Source organism: Piliocolobus tephrosceles, chromosome 21, assembly GCF_002776525.5.
Source record: "Piliocolobus tephrosceles isolate RC106 chromosome 21, ASM277652v3, whole genome shotgun sequence".
In the NCBI taxonomy this organism is placed as follows: Eukaryota; Metazoa; Chordata; class Mammalia; order Primates; family Cercopithecidae; genus Piliocolobus; species Piliocolobus tephrosceles.
In genome coordinates, this window is record NC_045454.1 from 18,184,648 (window position 1) to 18,203,430 (window position 18,783).

The following is an 18,783-nucleotide window of genomic DNA, read 5'->3' on the forward strand; positions in this document are numbered from 1 at the left end:
AAAAAAAAAAAAAAAAGAAAAGAAAAGAAAAGCCAGGCGTGGTGTTACACACCTGCAATCCCAGCTACTAGGGAGGCTGAGGCAGGAGAATCGCTTGAACCTGGGAGGTGGAGATTGCAGTGAGCCAAGATCATGCCACTCTACTCCAGCCTGGGCAACAGAGTGAGACTTTTTGTAAAAAAAAAAAAAAAAAAAAAAATTGGGAAAGGGGTTTAGGGGAGGACCTCTGTACAGTGGGATCCAAAGTGAGAAGGGTTTGAGACCCCAGGAATCTGGGGCATTGCATGCAACAACACAGATTTTTAGGGGAGAAGTTGCTGGGTTTAGGAACCCTGTGAATATCTCAGAAAGAGAAGGAGGGTGGTCTGAGATACTTGTGGGGTTTGAGGGAAGGGGTGGGGTTCAGCTATGGGACCGGGGATGTGCAAAGGGTTCTGAACTAGGAAGGAGCAAGGCATTCTGGGCTCCATGAAAGTCACAGGCAGGCAGAACTTTCAGGGTCTGAGAGAAATAATTGGAGCAGGAAGGAGACAGGTCCTCAAGGGGACAGGACTAGTAGGGGGGTGGGAAAAAATGGGGCTAACTGGGGGGTTTTGGGAACCAAAGGATGTCTTGGAGGGGAAGGAGAGAGAAAGGTCTAAGTTCACCAAAGGGGTTGAAGATGGCCTGGGGTCTAATGGGGTTAATGGGGAAAGACATTTTAGGGCCCCCTAGAAGTTAGGCATGGTTTGGAGTTCATACTGGTGGTAAGGGAATGGGTTAGGATCCTTTAGGGTAGAAGGACATGGCTGGGGGTCCCCAAGAAGGAGTGGTATATGGTTTGTGGTTCTGGTGGCTCTAGAATGTGGTTTGGGTCCCCAAAGGGAGTCAGGCACCATCTGGGATTTGGCTGACATATGGTCTGAAGTTTCCCTGGATGTTAGGGTATGATTTGGGGTCCCTGAGGGAAGGGGTGTGGTCTTGGGGTCCGTCTGAATGTTGGGATATGATTTAGGGTTGCTGGTGGGGTGGTCTGGATCCCCTTGGATGCTGGGATATGATTTGGGATTCTTCTGGGTTCCAGGGCATGGTCTGGGGATCCTGACAGTGCGTGGGTCATAGTCTGAGATCAAGCAGGAGAGCAGGGATGATTTGTGGTCCTGGGTGGCCCTAGGACGTCGCCTGGGTTCTCAAAAGAGGTGAGGCCTGATCCGAGGTCCCCTGGGTATTAGGACGTGATCGGAGGTCTCTGTGGGGAGATCCGGGGTCCCCAGGCCAGTTGGGGCGTGGTCTGGGGGGGTCTCCGGGGAGGCCGGCGGGGCTGGGGGTGGGGCTGGGGAGGGGTCGGGGGGCGGGCCCGAGGCGGCCCCGCGGCACCGCGCCCCCTCCCCCGGCCCTCCCCCCACCATGGCGCGGAGCGAGGCTGCGGCGGCGGGGCCGGGCCCGGGGCCCCCCCGGGCTGGGTGAGCGCGGCCCGCAGCGGCCGGGGAGCGGCGGGCGGGGGCGCGGGTGTGTGCGCGGGTGTGAGCGTGCGAGCGTGCGAGTGTGTGTCCGCGGCGCTGCGGCGGGCCCGGCGTGCGCCCGCGCGGCCCTGTGTGTGCCCGGCGCCGGCGTGTGCGGCTCCCTGCCCGTGTGGCCATCGGGTGTGAGCGGGGTGTCGAGCCGGGCCGGCGTGTCCGGCTGTGCACTCGTGTCCCCCCGAGCGGCCGCCCCTCCGGCTGTGTGTCTGGGGGCTGTCGCGCGCCCATCGGAGGGGCTGTGTGCAGGTGTGTGTGTGCGTGGGTTGTGTGCCCAGGTGTGGGTCCCCCAAGCCCGTGTGCGTGCGCGGCTAGCTGCGCTGGGTGTTTGTGTCCGGGTTGGATATCCATCCCCGGGTCTGTGGAGCCGGGTGTGCCCGCTCGGGTGTCCATTTGTGTGTGTGTGTGTGTGTGTCTGCGGGTTGTATGTCTCCGAGGGTGTGTATCTGTGAGTCCACGGCAGGTTGCCGGCTTGGGGGCTGAGGCTCGGCGCCTTGTGGGTCCAGGCCTCGGTGTGGATTTGGGGGAGGGCAGTTCACCGCTCTCTCGGTCCATGTCAACTGGGGGGGTCCTTAGCGGTCCTCGGGGAAGCGGCCATGTCTTCCCCTTCCCGGTGGTTGGGGGGGGGGGTGGGGGGCCCGGGGGGGGGCAGGGGGGGGGGGGGGGGGGGGGCGGGGGGAGGGGCCGAGAAGGGGACGGGTGGGCCCGGGGGGGGGGGTTGGGGGGCGAAGACCCGGCCCTTCCCCACCCACTCCACCCTAATTCCCCCACCGGCCAGACATCTGCAGATGGAGCCAGAGTTACCTCCATCCTGATGGCCAGGCTGGAGGACCTTTGGGGCTGCTGGTGGGAGGATCTCCTTGAAATGGTGATCTAGGACTCAAACCCTCAAATCTTGAGTTTCCACCTGCTGAACTCGGACCTCTGGCCTGGCTTGTGTCCTGGTTTTTTGGGGGTGTGAGGGGGAGGATGCTGAATGTGCTGGAGGGATGTTAGGATTTCTTGGGCCTGGGAAGTAAGTAGGTGGGGTGGTGGGGGGGTGCCTCAGGGCTGAGAGGGATGTGTGTCCAAGACTGTGTGAGTGTGAATCCGGGCCTGTCTACTGACTATGCTACTGTGGTTCAGTATTTTCTGTGCATTTTTAAGTGTGTAAATCACAGGACTGTTGTGTGAGCATGTGTCTGTTATGAGTGAACATCTTGGTGTGTCTGCAAAGGTGGATCTTTTTGTGCCTGTGTGCATGTTCCAGTGTGGATCAACCTCCTATCTGTATGCTTGTGGTTCTGTGTGTGTGTGTGTGTGTGTGTGTGAGGTGTGTATCTGTTGGCGTGGTGCTGTATCAACTTTGCAACGTGGAGATGTGTGAAGTTGTATGAGTGTGTCTGGGCATTTAAGAGTGTGCACTTGTGTGTCTTTGTGCAGGTGTGTGTGTGTTAGATGTGTGTGCCCCTGTGTGCTGGTGAGTGTGCAAGGTATATCTGTTGTAAATGCATGTACCTGGTTGTCTGTTAGGGGGGCACATGAGTTTCTCTGTTGTATTTGTGCATTTGTGTGTGTGAACGTGCATGGCAGAGTCAGTCTTGTACGTGTGTTGTTGCATGCAGGTGTGTCAACCTTGAGGGTGTGTATCCATCTATGTTGTCTGTTTGTGTTTTGGTGTTGGTCTCTGGGGAATGGGGTTGTGTGTGTTCAGACATGTATGTGAAGGACACGTGTGTCTGTGCCCTGGCACAAGGCTGTCCCTACTTCTGGGCTCAGTGGGTTTGAGGCCCATGTGGCATGACCTCTGGTATGCTGGGGTCCCTGGATACAGTGTGTCCATGTGCCAGGCCAAATGCCCATAGAGGGCAGCGGGCACACAGATCATGTTGCTGTATTCATAGAAATCCGGATGTAGAGACTGGGGTTGTGGACTTGTGTGGGTTCTGACATGGCCACACATGTTGGTGTGGGCAACGGTATCATGGCAAGGATGGGAAACTTTGGCCCTTCTCCAGCTCTTGGTACCTTTCAGGACTTTGTAGTTGAGGGGCTGGGATGTAAACTCTTGGGTTTTAAAGAAGGGCCAGGGGTCTGATCTGGACTCTTGGGTCAGAGAGAGGAGGGAGCTAGGGTTCTTGGCTCCTGAAACCCCAGAGGACAAAGCGCTAAAGTCCTCGACTCCTGGGCTTTTGCAGGTGAACAGCCCTGAGGCCTAATCTCCTAGGATTCCAGAGAGGACTTCTGGGTTCCTGTGAGACTATGCAAAACCCGCCACAGGAGGACTGAGAGAGTGATCACACCAGGGACTTCCTTGACTGGGATGGTCTCCAAGGCAGGATCTGGTGCCCAGAGAAGAGCCAGAACGATGCTAACAAGGTGGTTGTGTTCCTTTGCAGGTGCTGGCCCAGGCCCTGACTCCCTGAAGAGAGGTGAGTAGAGCCGTAAGGCTTCAGAGAGAGAGAGATGTGGGGTGATGGGGCTCGCTGTCAGCCAGCTGGGGGTCTGGAACCCTGCCTTGCATGGATTTCAGTTCAGGGGATGACAGTTTCCTGAAGGACCAGATGCCCACCACTCTGCCCAAGGCTGGGGAGTGGTGACAAGGTCAGGAACATCAAAGTTGGGTGAGGGCTTGCGGTGGCCAGGTGGCTCTGGGGACCAGGTAGGGGTTTTAGGCCAAGAGACATTCATTCTCAGGATGGTTAAGGTGGTTGGGAAAGCAGGGTTTCCTCATGATATCAGTAAAGGATACAAGAATATGTCAAGATATGAAATGATCCCTGCATTTAGAGGGTTGAATGAATATGTTTTTGCATTTTATGTATGCGTGTGCATGGGTGTGGGAAGATCTCCTGATAACCTGGCCTGCTGGTGGCTGAGAAAGCTGGAGAAAATAATAAATTAATAATAACAATAGTAATAATAATGATAATAGCAGCAGCTCCCATGTATGTAGTGTTTACTTTGTCAGGAACTATTCTAAGCATGTCATAAAATATTATCTCATCATAGCAACCTTATGAAGTAGGTGCCATTGTTATTCCCATTTGACAGATGAGCACACCGAGGCACAGAGAGGGGAAGTCCCTTTATTAAAGTCACACAGTGGGGAGGTGAGGTCTGAGCCCAGGCAGTAGGGTGGATTCTGTCCTGCAGTGCTGCACTGCTCTCCATCAATGTTAGCTATTTCCCATTGCTATTATTATTCCCTCCATTTGAGTCCCACCCCAGCTGTTGGAGGTGAGGCTCTGGACTTCTGTTTCATAGACTGGGATTCTGAGCCCTGAAGACCCTGCAGCCAAGCAGGTGCAGACTCGGGCTCCTAATTCTGGAATCCCCCTTTCTAGGCCAGAGTTTCCAGTACATTGTAGAGTAGTGATCTATAGGGAGCGAAGGACAGGTTTGGGGTGAACTCAGAGATGGTAGGACACCCCGATTCAGCCTCTTTTTCCGCCTTCAGCTGGGTCATTGTCTCCCTTAGTCGCTGTCTCTTTCCTCCTCTGTGTCTGTCTAATACTGTCCCTATTTTTCTCTCCATCTCTGTGTCTCTCTTTTCTGTGTCTCATTCTTCGCTCTCAGTTTTCTGTCTGTTCACCTTCCTTTCAGACTCATTGTCTTTTTGTCTCTCTGTTTCTCTCTGAATCTGTCTCTCTCTCTTTGCCAGTCCACTTCTCCCTCCCCCAGTCTCTCCCTGTCTCTCTTCACCTCTCTCTGACTTTCCTGGTCTCAGTCCCAGTCCCCCTCCCCAAGGCCAGGAAGATCAAAGCCACCTAAGGCCATAGCCCCAAACACAGATTCCCAGGAGGTAGGCCAGCAGGGGCTAGGACACAGGGCAGGGTGGGGTGAAAACAGTTTCAGGGACGCCCCCTTCCCATCCTTTCCTCTTCACCCCCCGCCCACCCTGTGTTGTGATGGGAACTGACATGTCGTGGGCTGCAGCCGCCGCAGGGGGAATCCCCGCCGGAAGGTTTTGCCTGGAGCAGAGACATAGCGTGAGTGTGTGAGTGTGTGAGTGTGTGTGTGTGTGTGTGTTGTGTGTACCCAAAGATGTGAGCATGAAAGTCTGCCCTGCTTGGGAGCTCAGCTGAGCCCAGGATGAAACCAGACCTCAGAGAAGGACTTCCTGAGGCTGAACTGGAAGACTCTGATGTGTTTTTCTCAGTCCCTCCCACTTTCACACTCTCCCTGGCAATGCCAGAGGTGGGAGGGGGGAAACCCTTAACATTTATTGAGTACTTACTGTATGCCAGGCATGTTCGGTGGTACATGAATGAAGATGGTACGGTTATCATCCCAATTTACAGATTAAGAAATTACAGCCTAGCTAGGGGAAATCGTTGGCTTGGGGGTCACAGAGCTAGCAAAAGGGGAACCAGGATTTGAACCTGACTCCGTTTGATTTCAAAGTACTTACTCTCAATAATAGGGCACTGTTCTACGCCTGGTACATATTAAGCACTTCATGATCATGATGATGATTGCTGACATGTAATAAGCATATTTTATGTGCCTGGCACTATTCTAAGTATGCTATGTTCATCAATCCATTTAATCCTTACAGAAGTAAGGCCTGTTTCTATCTCCCTTTTACAGATGAAGAAACCGAGAATCAGAGAGGTTCAGACACTTGCTGGAGGTCACACAGCTAGTAAGTATCAGAGCTGGTATTTGGAGCTAGGGAGTATGGCTTGGACAGCCAGGGCCTTAAACCACAGTTAACAGTGAGTTTTTAGAATATTTAGTGGGTACTGGAGGGCCCAGGCTGGGCCAGGTGTCACCCCTCTGGTTGGGAGATCATGAGAGGTTTGGGAGCTACTACAGGAGGGGCAGAGGTGACGGTGGGACACGCAAGGTAGGGCAAGAGTAATCTATCAACCAGTATAGAAATATTTTTATTTTTATTTGTTTTTTTAAGATGGAGTCTTGCTCTGTCGCCCAGACTGGAGTGCAATGGCGCGATCTCCGCTCACTGCAGCCTCCACCTCCCCGGTTCAAGCGATTCTCGAGCCTCAGCCTCCCAAGTAGCTGGGATTACAGGCGCCCGCCACCACTCCCGGCTAATTTTTGTATTTTTAGTAGAGATAGGGTTTCACCATGTTGGCCAGACTGGTCTTGAAATCCTGACCTCAGGTGATCCGCCTGCCTCAGCCTCCCAAAGTGCTGGGATTACAGGCGTGAGCCACCGTGCCCAGCATGGAAATGTTGTAATCTGTTGTTAATAGCTGATAATGGGTCCTCTCACTATCTTATGGAACCCAGCTGTAGGGATAGGGGAGGGATCCAGGTCTGACTGGTAGCAAGACATCCCCTGGCGACCAAGTCCCGTGCCTGGGTAACCGGCTCCTTCCCCGGCAGGTCTCATCTCCCACCCCTCCTGCCTTCCCACTGCACCATGGCTCCAGGACCCTTCTCCTCGGCCCTCCTTTCGCCGCCGCCCGCTGCCCTGCCCTTTCTGCTGCTGCTCTGGGCGGGGGCATCTCGTGGCCAGCCCTGCCCCGGCCGCTGCATCTGCCAGAACGTGGCGCCCACACTGACCATGCTGTGTGCTAAGACCGGCTTGCTCTTTGTGCCGCCCGCCATCGACCGGCGCGTGGTGGAGCTGCGGCTCACCGACAACTTCATCGCGGCCGTGCGCCGCCGAGACTTCGCCAACATGACCAGCCTGGTGCACCTCACCCTCTCCCGGAACACCATCGGCCAGGTGGCGGCTGGCGCCTTCGCCGACCTGCGTGCCCTCCGGGCCCTGCACCTGGACAGCAACCGCCTGGCGGAGGTGCGCGGCGACCAGCTCCGGGGCCTGGGCAATCTCCGCCACCTGATCCTGGGAAACAACCAGATCCGCCGGGTGGAGTCGGCGGCCTTTGACGCCTTCCTGTCCACCGTGGAGGACCTGGACCTGTCCTACAACAACCTGGAGGCCCTGCCGTGGGAGGCGGTGGGCCAGATGGTGAACCTAAACACCCTCACGCTGGACCACAACCTCATCGACCACATCGCGGAGGGGACCTTCGTGCAGCTTCACAAGCTGGTCCGCCTGGACATGACCTCCAACCGCCTGCATAAACTACCGCCTGACGGGCTCTTCCTGAGGTCGCAGGGCACCGGGCCCAAGCCGCCCACGCCGCTGACCGTCAGCTTTGGTGGTAACCCCCTGCATTGCAACTGCGAGCTGCTCTGGCTGCGGCGGCTGACGCGCGAGGACGACCTAGAGACCTGCGCCACGCCCGAACACCTCACCGACCGCTACTTCTGGTCCATCCCCGAGGAGGAGTTCCTGTGTGAGCCCCCGCTGATCACGCGGCAGGCGGGGGGCCGGGCCCTGGTGGTGGAAGGCCAGGCGGTGAGCCTGCGCTGCCGAGCGGTGGGTGACCCCGAGCCGGTGGTGCACTGGGTGGCACCTGATGGGCGGCTGTTGGGGAACTCCAGCCGGACCCGGGTCCGGGGGGACGGGACGCTGGATGTGACCATCACCACCTTGAGGGACAGTGGCACCTTCACTTGCATCGCCTCCAATGCCGCTGGGGAAGCGACGGCGCCCGTGGAGGTGTGCGTGGTACCTCTGCCTCTGATGGCACCCCCGCCGGCTGCCCCGCCGCCTCTCACCGAGCCGGGCTCCTCTGACATCGCCACGCCGGGTCGACCAGGTGCCAATGATTCTGCGGCTGAGCGTCGGCTCGTGGCAGCCGAGCTCACCTCGAACTCCGTGCTCATCCGCTGGCCAGCCCAGAGGCCGGTGCCCGGAATACGCATGTACCAGGTTCAGTACAACAGCTCCGTTGATGACTCCCTCGTCTACAGGTGGGTGCGGGTGCTGCAGTCACAGGGCCTCCTCCCAAGCCCAGGCGGGCCCTCTTTCCCGCCTGCCCATTCCCTTGGCCTTCTTGCTCAGCCAGGGTTCTAGATGGTTGAGAGAGTTGTCCCCGCCCTCCTGTGCCCTGTCTCCTCTCTCCTCTATTTCTTACTGTCTCTATTTTTTTTCATGCTTATAGAAAATATTCGCTGAGCACCTACATGAGCCGGACCAGGGCTGGGCACTGGAGTCCTAACAATGACTGAGCTTAGCATGAACACTGGCCTCATGGGGCTCATGGTCAATATCACTGCTCCCCAAAGCAATCTGATTGTGCACCTCTTCAGTTAAACATTTTGGAGCGTGAAATACACACACACATTTACAGTGACATTTATTTATTTGTTTGTTTGTTTTGAGACTGAGCCTTACTCTATTGCCCAGGCTGGAGTGCAGTGGCAGGAACTCAGGTCACTGCAACCCTCCACCTCCTGAGTTCAAGCGATTCTCATCCCAAATAGCTGGGATTACAGGCACCCACTGACACGCCCAGCTAAGTTTTGAATTTTTAGTAGAGACAGGATTTCACCATGTTGGGCAGGCTGGTCTCGAACTCCTGATCTCAAGTTATCCGCCTGCCTTGGCCTCCTAAAGTGCTGGGATTACAGGTGTGAGCCACCGCACCCGGCCTACAGTGACGTTTATATTCATAAATTATATACTAGTACTACTGTACCAACACATTGGGTACATTACAGAAACAGAAAACAAAACATATGAGAAAAATATGTTATTTCCACCCTCCCTTGGGTTTGAAGCCATTGCCCTAGTGTGGACAAACCGTATGGTGTCAACAGACATTTTGAAAAAAGAATTATTTTCTCCCATCACCTCCTTATTCTCTGGCTTTCACCTCTCTGTTCTCTACCTTCTCTGCCCTCATTAGGCACAGAGCCCCTGCTTTGTGCAAAGCTGTCCTGAGCTGGGCACTGGGGACACAGGGAAACCACCCAGTCCCTGTCCTCAGGGAGCTCATAACCCAACAGGTGGTGGCCCATAGTACATTATGAGTTACAGCCCTGGCCTTGCTATGTCTCTCCATCTCTCCATCTCAGTAGTTTTTTTTTTTTTTTGAGGCGGGGTCTTGCTTTGTCACCCCAGGCTGGAGTGCAGTGGTATGACCATAGCTCACTGCAGCCTCAAACTTTTGGGCTCCAAGCAGTCCTCCTAACTCCTGAGAGTAGCTGGGACTATAGGCATGCACCACCACACTAGGCTAATTAAAAAAATTTTTAGTAGAGATGAGGTCTTGCTATATTGTCCAGCCAGGTCTTGAACTCCTGGGCTAAAGGGATCCTCCTGCCTTGGCCTCCCAAAGTGCTGGGATTACAGGTGTGAGCCGCTGCACCTGGCCCATCTTGGTAGTTTTTTGGTATGGCTCTCTGCCACAGAATTGGCACACAGTGGGCACTTGATAAATGGTTGTTTGCCACATGGATGTCTCTCCTTCTAGCTCTGCCTCCCTCATGCACATTGTAGACCACCAGTTAAATGCTTCAGTCCTGTGCCTGGCTTCACATGGAGATGCCCGGAGGGGCTGGAGCTGTTTCTCTACCTGTGGAGAGCCCCAGCTCCTGGCTGTCAGATCTTCACTGAGAAACCTGCCTCTTGGCCTCCATCTCTACCTTTCCAGTGTTTTCTTGGCCATAGGCCTGGCACATAGTAGGTGCTTTCCCAGTTTTGGTTGAATGAAAAAAATGCCTCTTGGCCAGGCGCGATGGCTCATGCCTGTAATCCCAGCACTTTGGGAGGCCAAGGCAGGCGGATCACTTGAGGTCAAGAGTTTGAGACCAGCCTGGCCAACATGGCGAAACCCTGTCTCTACTGAAAATACAAAAATTAGGCAGATGTGATGGCACGTGTCTGTAATCCCAGCTACGCAGGAGGCTGAGGCAGGAGAATCGCTTGAACCTGGGAGGCGGAGGTTGCAGTGAGCGGAGATCGCGCCATTGCACTCCAGCCTGGATGACAGAGCAAGACTCCCTCTGGAAAAACAAAAAAAGCCTCCCTTTTCCTTTGTCTCTGTCTTCCTAATTTCCCTCTCTTCTTGATTCTGGTCACCAAACACTGAGTAGATGCCTACTGTGTGCCCATCTTGTGCTAGGCCCTGGGCCTACTGAGATAGCTTAGATCCTGGCCCAGCCTTACAAGCATAAGGACAAACAAATGAACAAAACACAAACCCTCACAATGAACTTCCAAGGTTGCTACTTCATTTGATCTTCCCAACTCCACTATGAAGGCGCGATGACCCTCTCTCCGTTTCGCAGACAGAAAAACTGAGGTTCAGTGGGGGATGTCACTTGCTCAAGGTCACACAGAAAGTAGCAAAGCTGTCCTTTTACTCTGACACACATTTGTTGGGCACCCACTGCTTGAAGGGGAGATGGATAATATATTTCTGTAAATAATTCTTAGCTTCTGTGACTCTCCACTTCTCTGTCCCTCTTTCCTTTGCTCTGACCCATGGCCACCACATGGTGGGGTGGGGGAGGTTCACAAGCCCCCAGACCCTGCATTGATGCAGGTGTTGATGGCCCCCTGTCCCCAGCTGGGCAACAGACCCTGGGACTCTTCTCTTCCCTGTAGGGCCCCAGTCCCAGTTCTCTAACTCCCACTGCAGATTCCTATGCTATGGTGCCGCAGGGGTTAACTTCCTCACGCTGTCATGGGCGGAGGTGACAGCCAACCAGAAGCCTGCTTAGCTGCTTGCTTCGATGTTGCAGCCAATTAGAGACACTTGGGCTCAAGCTTTCTTAAGGAGCCAGCCTCTGTCCTTGAAAAGGGGTGGGGGAAGCCCCTAGCAACTGGCTATTTAGGGGAAGGAGCAAGTGGAATCCAGCGCTCTGGAGAGGAGAGATGAAGCGAGGAGGAGGAAGGCTTAAAGCCAGAGTGGCCGATGGTGGCTGGGGTGGGTGGCAGTGGTCTCTGAAATGGCAGTCAGGGGTGGGTAGAGTGGAGTTGGAGAAGTGGGTGGACCTTTATGAAGGGGCGGGTCCCTGATTGGAAGTCTTTTGGTGGGAGGGTGGCTGTTGGTAGTGGGAGAACCTCCTGGAGGTGGGATGACAGAGGTGGAGCTTCAGGGCCAGAAGGTGGTCCTGCTGGAGGGGAAGGTGAAGCATCGGAGAGATAAGCAGGCCTTTGGAGGTGGGGGCGTGGCCTGTCAGAGGGGGTGGAACTTGTTCTGCATGGTCCCATGAGGAGGAAGGGGCGCTCCTTGTCTCCCGGGACCCACCAAGAGTCTTTGCCTGAGAGGAGAGCTTGTGAGGTTGCATCCTGGCCATGCAAATCAATGTGGACCGGGCAGTCCAGGTTTAGCTGAGGCTGGACGTGGCCCACGGTGTGGAAAGGGTGTGCCCAACAGAAGAGGGCCAAGGCCTAGTAGGAACGGCCCTCCAGAGGGGTAGATCTTATAGATGGGAGGAATGCAATGGGCCGGACAGTGTGAGCCACAGCAAGGGTTACTGGCCAACACAAGGTGGGATGCAAGCTACTGATGATATCATTAGGTGCCAGGTCCTGGCTATAGTAACTCATTCATTTCTTATGCCATCTCTATGATGTAGGAATTATTATCATCCCCATTTGGGGAAAATGAGGCACAGGGAGGTTAAGAAACTTGGCGAAGTTGGCCAGGCATGGTGGTTCATGACTGTAATCCCAGCACTTTGGGAGATTGAGGTGGATGGATCGCCTGAGGTCAGGAGTTTGAGACCAGTTTGGCCAACATGGCAAAACCTCGTCTCTACTAAAAATACAAAAATTAGCCAGGCGTGGTGGTGGGTGCCTGTAATCTCAGCTACCTGGGAGGCTGAGGCAGGAGAATCGCTTGAACCCAGGAGGCAGAGATTGCAGTGAGCCGAGATTGTGTCATTGCACTCCAGCCTGGGTGACACAGGGAGATTCTGTCTCAAACAAAACAAAACAAAACAAAACAGAACAAAACAAAACAAAAGAGAAACTTGCCTAAGGTCACAGAGCTAGCAAGTGGCAGAGGAGAGACTCAAACACGGGCAGTCTGGCCCCCAGACTCTGCCATCATCTTAACCACTTCTCTACACTAGCCTTCATTCGAGGGGAGGGGCCTACAGCAAGAAAGGAGTATGGTGTGTGCTTTGCTACGTTTGACCCCTTTATGGAAGAAACTTACCTGGTAGCATGATTTGGTGACTTCTGGTGGCACATGAACATATGAGGTGGTTGCCTTTAATATCTGGACAAGGAGCAGGGCCTGCAGTCTGGATGTGGCCTACACACAGTAGGGGAAGCATCCCTAGTGGGCCATTGTGGGGTGTACCACCATGCCTGGTGAACTTCGCCAAGTTTCTTAACTTCCCTGTGCCTCATTTTCCCCAAATGGGGATGATAATAATTCCTACATCATAGAGATGGCATGAGGAATGAATGAGTTACCATAGCCAGGACCTGGCACCTAATGATATCATCAGTAGCTTGCATCCCACCTTGTGTTGGCCAGTAACCCTTGCTGTGGCTCACACTGTCCGGCCCATTGCATTCCTCCCATCTATAAGATCTACCCCTCTGGAGGGCCGTTCCTACTAGGCCTTGGCCTTCTGTTGGGCACGCCCTTGGGAAGCCACGGTTCATTTGGTTGGGGAATGGCCTGTAGCAATGTCGGGGAACATGCAGTTGAGGGACTTGGAAGCTGTGCCCAGGACATAGACAAAGCTAGACAGTTTTTTGTTTTTGTTTTGTTTTTTGGTTTGTCTGTTTGTTTGTTTTTTGAGATGGAGTCTCAGTCTTGTCGCCCAGGCTAGAGTGCAATGGCGTGGTCTCGGCTCACTGCAACCTCTACCTCCCGGGTTCAAGTGATTCTCCTGCCTCAGCCTCCCGAGTAGCTGGGATTACAGGTGCCTGCCACCACGCCTGGCTAATTTTTGTATTTTTAGTATAGACAGGGTTTTACCATGTTGGCCAGGCTGGTCTTGAACTCCTAACCTCAGGTGATCCACCCTCCCTAGCCTCCCAGAGTGCGGCATTATAGGCGTGAGCCACTGCAGCCGGCCAAAGCTAGATGTTTTACCCAAAGGTGCTGCATGCAGATGAGGGGGAGTGACCTGCATCACGGTTTTCCCTGAAAGGCACGAATATGTATAAAAGAGGAACTAGAAGAGCATCCATTGTTCCAGTAGGAAATATGACAGGCGCTGTGAGTTGACCTTAGTGTCCACCTGAGTGGGGGATGGGGCATGCAGAAAAGGGGAGGTGGCCAGTATCGTTTGCCCAGTTTTGGAGTAAAATGCCTAGATGAAGGACCTTGGATGGTAGTTGTCCTAGCAAGAGTGAGACATAGCTAGGGAGCATGTCCCTTGAGGGCAGGGCTTGAAAGCCATAGCACTTCTCCCCTGCAGGGGCCGGGATATGCAGAGGAGGTAATATGAATGATAGATATATTGTCCCAGTGGCTGATGGGACACAACCAGGAGGTGGGTCTGAGGGCGGGACATGCAGATGAGGGGTCCTGAAAGGGTGGGAATATGTTGATGGCGGCGGGGCTTGAATTGCTGCTGTTGTCTCAGTAGCGGGTGAGACTTCAGTAGCAGGGTTTAGTCCCCACTGTTCAGCATGGGCGGGGCATAAAGCGAAGGGGCGTGGTTCAGGGGGTGGGACTAACCCCGCCCTGACCCCGCCCCCTCCTGCAGGATGATCCCGTCCACCAGTCAGACCTTCCTGGTGAATGACCTGGCGGCGGGCCGCGCCTACGACTTGTGCGTGCTGGCGGTCTACGACGACGGGGCCACCGCGCTGCCGGCAACGCGAGTAGTGGGCTGTGTGCAGTTCACCACGGCTGGTGATCCGGCGCCCTGCCGCCCGCTGAGGGCCCATTTCTTGGGCGGCACCATGATCATCGCCATCGGGGGCGTCATCGTCGCCTCGGTCCTTGTCTTCATCGTTCTTCTCATGATCCGCTACAAAGTGTATGGCGACGGGGACAGCCGCCGCGTCAAGGGCTCCAGGTCGCCCCCGCGGGTCAGCCACGTGTGCTCGCAGACCAACGGCGCAGGCGCGGTGCAGGCCCCTGCCCTGCCGGTCCAGGACCGCTACGAGGCGCTGCGCGAGGTGGAGTCCCAGGCCGCCACCGCCGTCGAGGCCAAGGCCATGGCGGCCGAGGCGGCATCTGCGGAGCCGGAGGCGGTCCTTGGACGTTCTCTGGGCGGCTCGGCCACCTCGCTGTGCCTGCTGCCATCCGAGGAAACTTCCAGGGAGGAGTCTCGGGCCGCAGGGAGCCCTCGAAGGAGCCGATCCGGCGCCCTGGGGCTACCAACCTCGGCGCCCTCTACCCTAGCTCTGGTTCCTGGGGGGGCCACGGCCCGGCCGAGGCCACAGCAGCGCTATTCGTTCGACGGGGACTACGGGGCACTATTCCAGAGCCACAGTTACCCGCGCCGCGCCCGGCGGACAAAGCGTCACCGGTCCACGCCGCACCTGGACGGGGCTGGAGGGGGCGCGGCCGGGGAGGATGAAGACTTGGGGCTGGGCTCCGCCAGGGCGCGCCTGGCCTTCACCAGCACCGAATGGATGCTGGAGAGTACCGTGTGAGCGGCGGGCGGGTGCCGGGACGCCTGGGTGCCACAGACCAAACGCCCAGCCACATGGACGCTGGGGCGGAACTGGGAGAAATCGCAGCGCCAAGACCTTGGACCAGCGTGGAGACGCGCCCTTGCTCCCGGGAAGGGGCGGGGCGGCCTCGGGCTGCGGCTTGAGGCCTCGCCCCCGTGCCCAGGGAGGGGTTCGGGGACCGGCTGCCGGCCTCCCCTCCCCTACGGACTCCTCGACTCCCCTCCTACCCCTCCCCCCGCGCGCTCGCGGACCTCGCTGGAGCCGGTGCCTTACACAGCGAAGCGCGGGGAGGGGCAGGGCCCCCCGACACTGCAGCACTGAGACACGAGCCCCCTCCCCCAGCCCGGCACCTGGGGCCGGGGCGAGGGGCCCATTTCTTGTATCTGGCTGGACTAGATCCTATTCTGTCCCGCGGCGGCCTCCAAAGCCCCCTACCCCATCGCACTCACATCCCTGGTCCCGTCGGGTCTGGCTTGGGGTCCCCCTTTCTCTGTTTCCCTCGTTTGTCTCTATCCTGCCCTCTTGTCGTCTGTCTGTCGTGCCTGTCTTTCCCTATTTGCCTCTCCTTTCTCTGTCCTGTCGTCTCATCTCCCTCGGCCCTCCCTGGTTTTGTCTAGTTTCCCTGTCTCTCCTGATTTCTTCTATTTACTCATTCTCCCGGGCAGGTCCCACTGGAAGGACCAGACTCTCCCAAATAAATCCCCACATGAACAAAATCCAAAACCAAATCCCCCTCCCTACCAGAGCCGGGACCCTCCGCCGCAGCAGAATTAAACTTTTTTCTGTGTCTGAGGCCCTGCTGACCTGTGTGTGTGTGTCTGTGTGTGTGTGTGTGTGTGTGTGTGTGTGTGTGTGTGTGTGTGTATGTGTTGGGGAGGGTGACCTAGATTGCAGCATAAGGACTCTAAGTGAGAATGAAGGAAGATGACTAACTAGGGCCAAGGGAGACTGGCAGACAGGCTTCTATCCTCTGAGAGACTTAGAGGTGGGGAATAATCACAAAAATAAAATGATCATAATAGCAAACACTTAACTGAATACTTACTATGTGCCAAGCACTTAAGTCATTTAATTCTCACAACAACACTAGGACATCGGTATTATTATCCTGTTTTCCAGATGAGGGAATTTCGGCCCAGAAAAGTTAAATAACTGGCCCAAGGTGGCAAAACTGGGATTTAAAAAGGCAGGCAGGCCGACTTCTGAGTCTCTACTGTAGGGGTGAAAAGATAGCTTCCCTTTCACTCTGAAATGTCACTGGAATGGGCTGACAATAGATTTTACAAGAGAAAAGGCATATGGAGGGTATTTAACATGCACTGGGAAAGTCACAGGGAAGTGATTACCCCAATAACCCAGTGAGGTTTAGATGCTTATATACCTTTCTTCACAGGGAAAGGGGAGATGGGGAAAGGTAGGCAATTTTGAGGGGTAATAAATGATTTTGGGGAAAATAAATGGATCCAGGAGATAGAAATTAAATTGTAAATGTCTCTGGAATTTGAGCCTGACAGACAGATAATTTCTTGTGACAAAGTCCGTCCAGATGTATTTATGTTTCTCTTTTTTTGCTGTTAAAGATAATGAAATGTCAGGGAGAGGACAGAAGGCACTTGTGTTCTTTTTGGTGGGTTATGGTCTTTAGGCAGATAGGAAGACATCAGAGGAAAGCTTCTTCCAGCATCTGTGGATCTGTAAGTGCCTTTAATTTAAAATAATCAGCATACCAGGGTGCCATATTTTGGGGTGACATTCCCTGAACTCCTTAAATACTCTTTATTTATTTATTTTTTTGAGACAGAATCTCTCTCTGTCGCCCAGGCTGGAGTGCAGTGGCGTGACCTCAGCTCACTGCAAACTCTGACTCCCGGGTTCACGCCATTCTCCCGCCTCAGCCTCCCGAGTAGCTGGGACTACAGGTGCCTGCCACCACACCCGGCTAATTTTTTGTATTTTTGGTAGAGACGGGGTTTCACTGTGTTAGCCAGGATGGTCTCGATCTCCGGACCTTGTGATCTGTCCAACTCAGCCTCCCAAAGTGCTGGGATTACAAGCGTGAGTCTCTGCGCCGGGCCATCCTTCAATACCCTTAACTAGAGCGCTCTACTGCTGAGCAGTTATTGAATATTCATTCCACCCTCTGAGACCTCACAACTCAGTGGGGTAGGGTAGATTGATCCTTCGTCCCATTTTACAGACAAGAACCTGAACCACAGAGAGATGAAGTCACCTGCCCAAGTCCCTCCATCCCCCCCATGAATAAATAGCAGAGCTGAAAGTTTGATTGTACCCCTACACTATGCTGCCTCTGGGGTCTGTGTCCGGAGGCTGGGGTATGGCCCCCATGACCTTAGCTGAACTTGGATATCCACAGCCAGCCTGGTGGGTGCAGGCACAAGAGGTCTTGTGTTGCTCCGCCTGGAATCTGAGGGACCCTGGCGGAGGACATGGAGGATGGTGTGGGGAGAGGAGTTTCTCAGGTGAGGCTGAGGGCTGTGGCTGCGGAAGGAAAGCTGGTTGGGGAGAGGAGAGGGACAGACATCCCAGCCCTTGCAGGGGCCTTGCAGTGAAAACGCCTTCCTGATCCTGGGGAAGAAGGAGGAAGGCTTCTTGCCAGTCAGGGGCCCCCTGAGGCCAGGGGAGGAGGAGAGAAAGACAGAAATAGAAACAGAGCAGGAGGGAGGGGGATGGATCTAGGCAGACAGGGTGGGAGGCAGCTAGGACAGAGGCACCAGAGAATCACAGGCCAGGAGGCTTCCTCACTCAGGGGCCCAACCACCCTCATCTGTGTCAGTCATGAAGCATCCTAGGTACTGAGGGCTTTTCACAAGCCAGGCACAGCGCTCCCAAACCCTCCCTGATGCACAGATAAAGAGCATGCAACCTAGTGCATGGCACATAATGCTCAGGAAATGGAGTTACTCCAATAATAAGCGTGACTGCATTTAAAGCCTGCACAGGTATATGCAGTGTGTGCACACAATTTTCAAGATGAGGAAACAAGCTCAGAGAGGTTAAGAAGCATGTCCAAGATCACACAGCCAGTTAACAGCAGAGCCATGATTGGAAAGCTGACTGCCTCCAACCTGCACACAGAACCATCAGGAATCTTGTCTCTGATTCACTTGATAAAGCCTTATTGAGCATGTATTATGTAACTGGTCCTATGTAGAGGCTATTGCAGTGAACAATAGATGAAACAAAACAAGAAAGCCCTGCTCCGTGGTGCCTATATTCCAGAGGGAGGAGAAATAAACAAATAAGCAATTAAATGAGTCCAGGAGGTTGAGGTTACAATGAGCCCTGATTGCACCACTGTACTCCAGCCTGCGCGGCAGAGAGTGAGATCCAACAAACAAACAAACACAAGTAAATAATGCATGTCCAGTGGTAAATAAATGCTATGCAAAGAATGAAAACAGGATGATGGCATAGAGAATGACTTTGAAGCCTACTTTAGATGGGAGGGTCAAGAAGGGTGATGTTGGAGCGGAATAAATTCATTGTGAGAAAAGCAGGGAAAAGCATTCCAGGCAAAGGGAACAGCATGTGCAAAGGCCCTTAGGAAGCAGTGCGCTTGATGTGTTGGAGGCAGTGTGTCTGGACTGAAGTGAGGAGAGTGAGAGGAGAGTAGGTGGGAGAAGCAAGCAGGTTCTACAGAACCTTGTGAGGTGTGGTCAAGAGTTAACATTTTATTCTTTGGAGCCATGGGAAGCCAATGAAGGGTCTTCACCAGGGATGGTATGTGGTCTGATTTCCATGGAGACCCCAGCTTTGGGGTGAGGTATGCCTACCTTCAAAACAGAATTGGGCGCCGGACACAGTGACTGACACATAATCCCAGCACTGTGGGAGGCTAAGTTGGGAGGATCACTT

General features: G+C 54.6%; 1 protein-coding gene across 2 annotated transcripts; it reads left to right on the forward strand.

Moving 5' to 3' along the window:
- The first annotated feature begins 1,341 nt into the window (after positions 1-1,341).
- LRFN1 (leucine rich repeat and fibronectin type III domain containing 1) lies at positions 1,342-15,700 on the forward strand. 2 transcript variants are annotated; one of them, XM_026447695.1, is made up of 5 exons: positions 1,342-1,442; positions 3,875-3,907; positions 6,069-6,123; positions 6,831-8,273; positions 13,989-15,700. In XM_026447695.1, the coding sequence occupies exons 4-5, from the start codon at positions 6,868-6,870 to the stop codon at positions 14,884-14,886; spliced, it is 2,304 nt and encodes a 767-aa protein (XP_026303480.1). In that variant the 5' UTR covers positions 1,342-1,442; positions 3,875-3,907; positions 6,069-6,123; positions 6,831-6,867; the 3' UTR covers positions 14,887-15,700. The 2 variants fall into 2 exon arrangements, with proteins under 2 accessions (XP_026303480.1, XP_023084902.1); XM_023229134.1 differs by lacking the exon at positions 1,342-1,442 and having other exon boundaries at positions 2,600-3,907.
- Positions 15,701-18,783: the final 3,083 nt, after the last annotated feature.

Excerpts from the sequence above, each read along its gene's own strand:
- LRFN1 (XM_026447695.1), top strand. The coding sequence starts at position 6,868 with ATGGCTCCAGGACCCTTCTCCTCGGCCCTCCTTTCGCCGCCGCCCGCT. Across the intron at positions 8,274-13,988 it reads GATGACTCCCTCGTCTACAG|GATGATCCCGTCCACCAGTC; the intron begins GTGGGTGCGGGT and ends CCCCTCCTGCAG.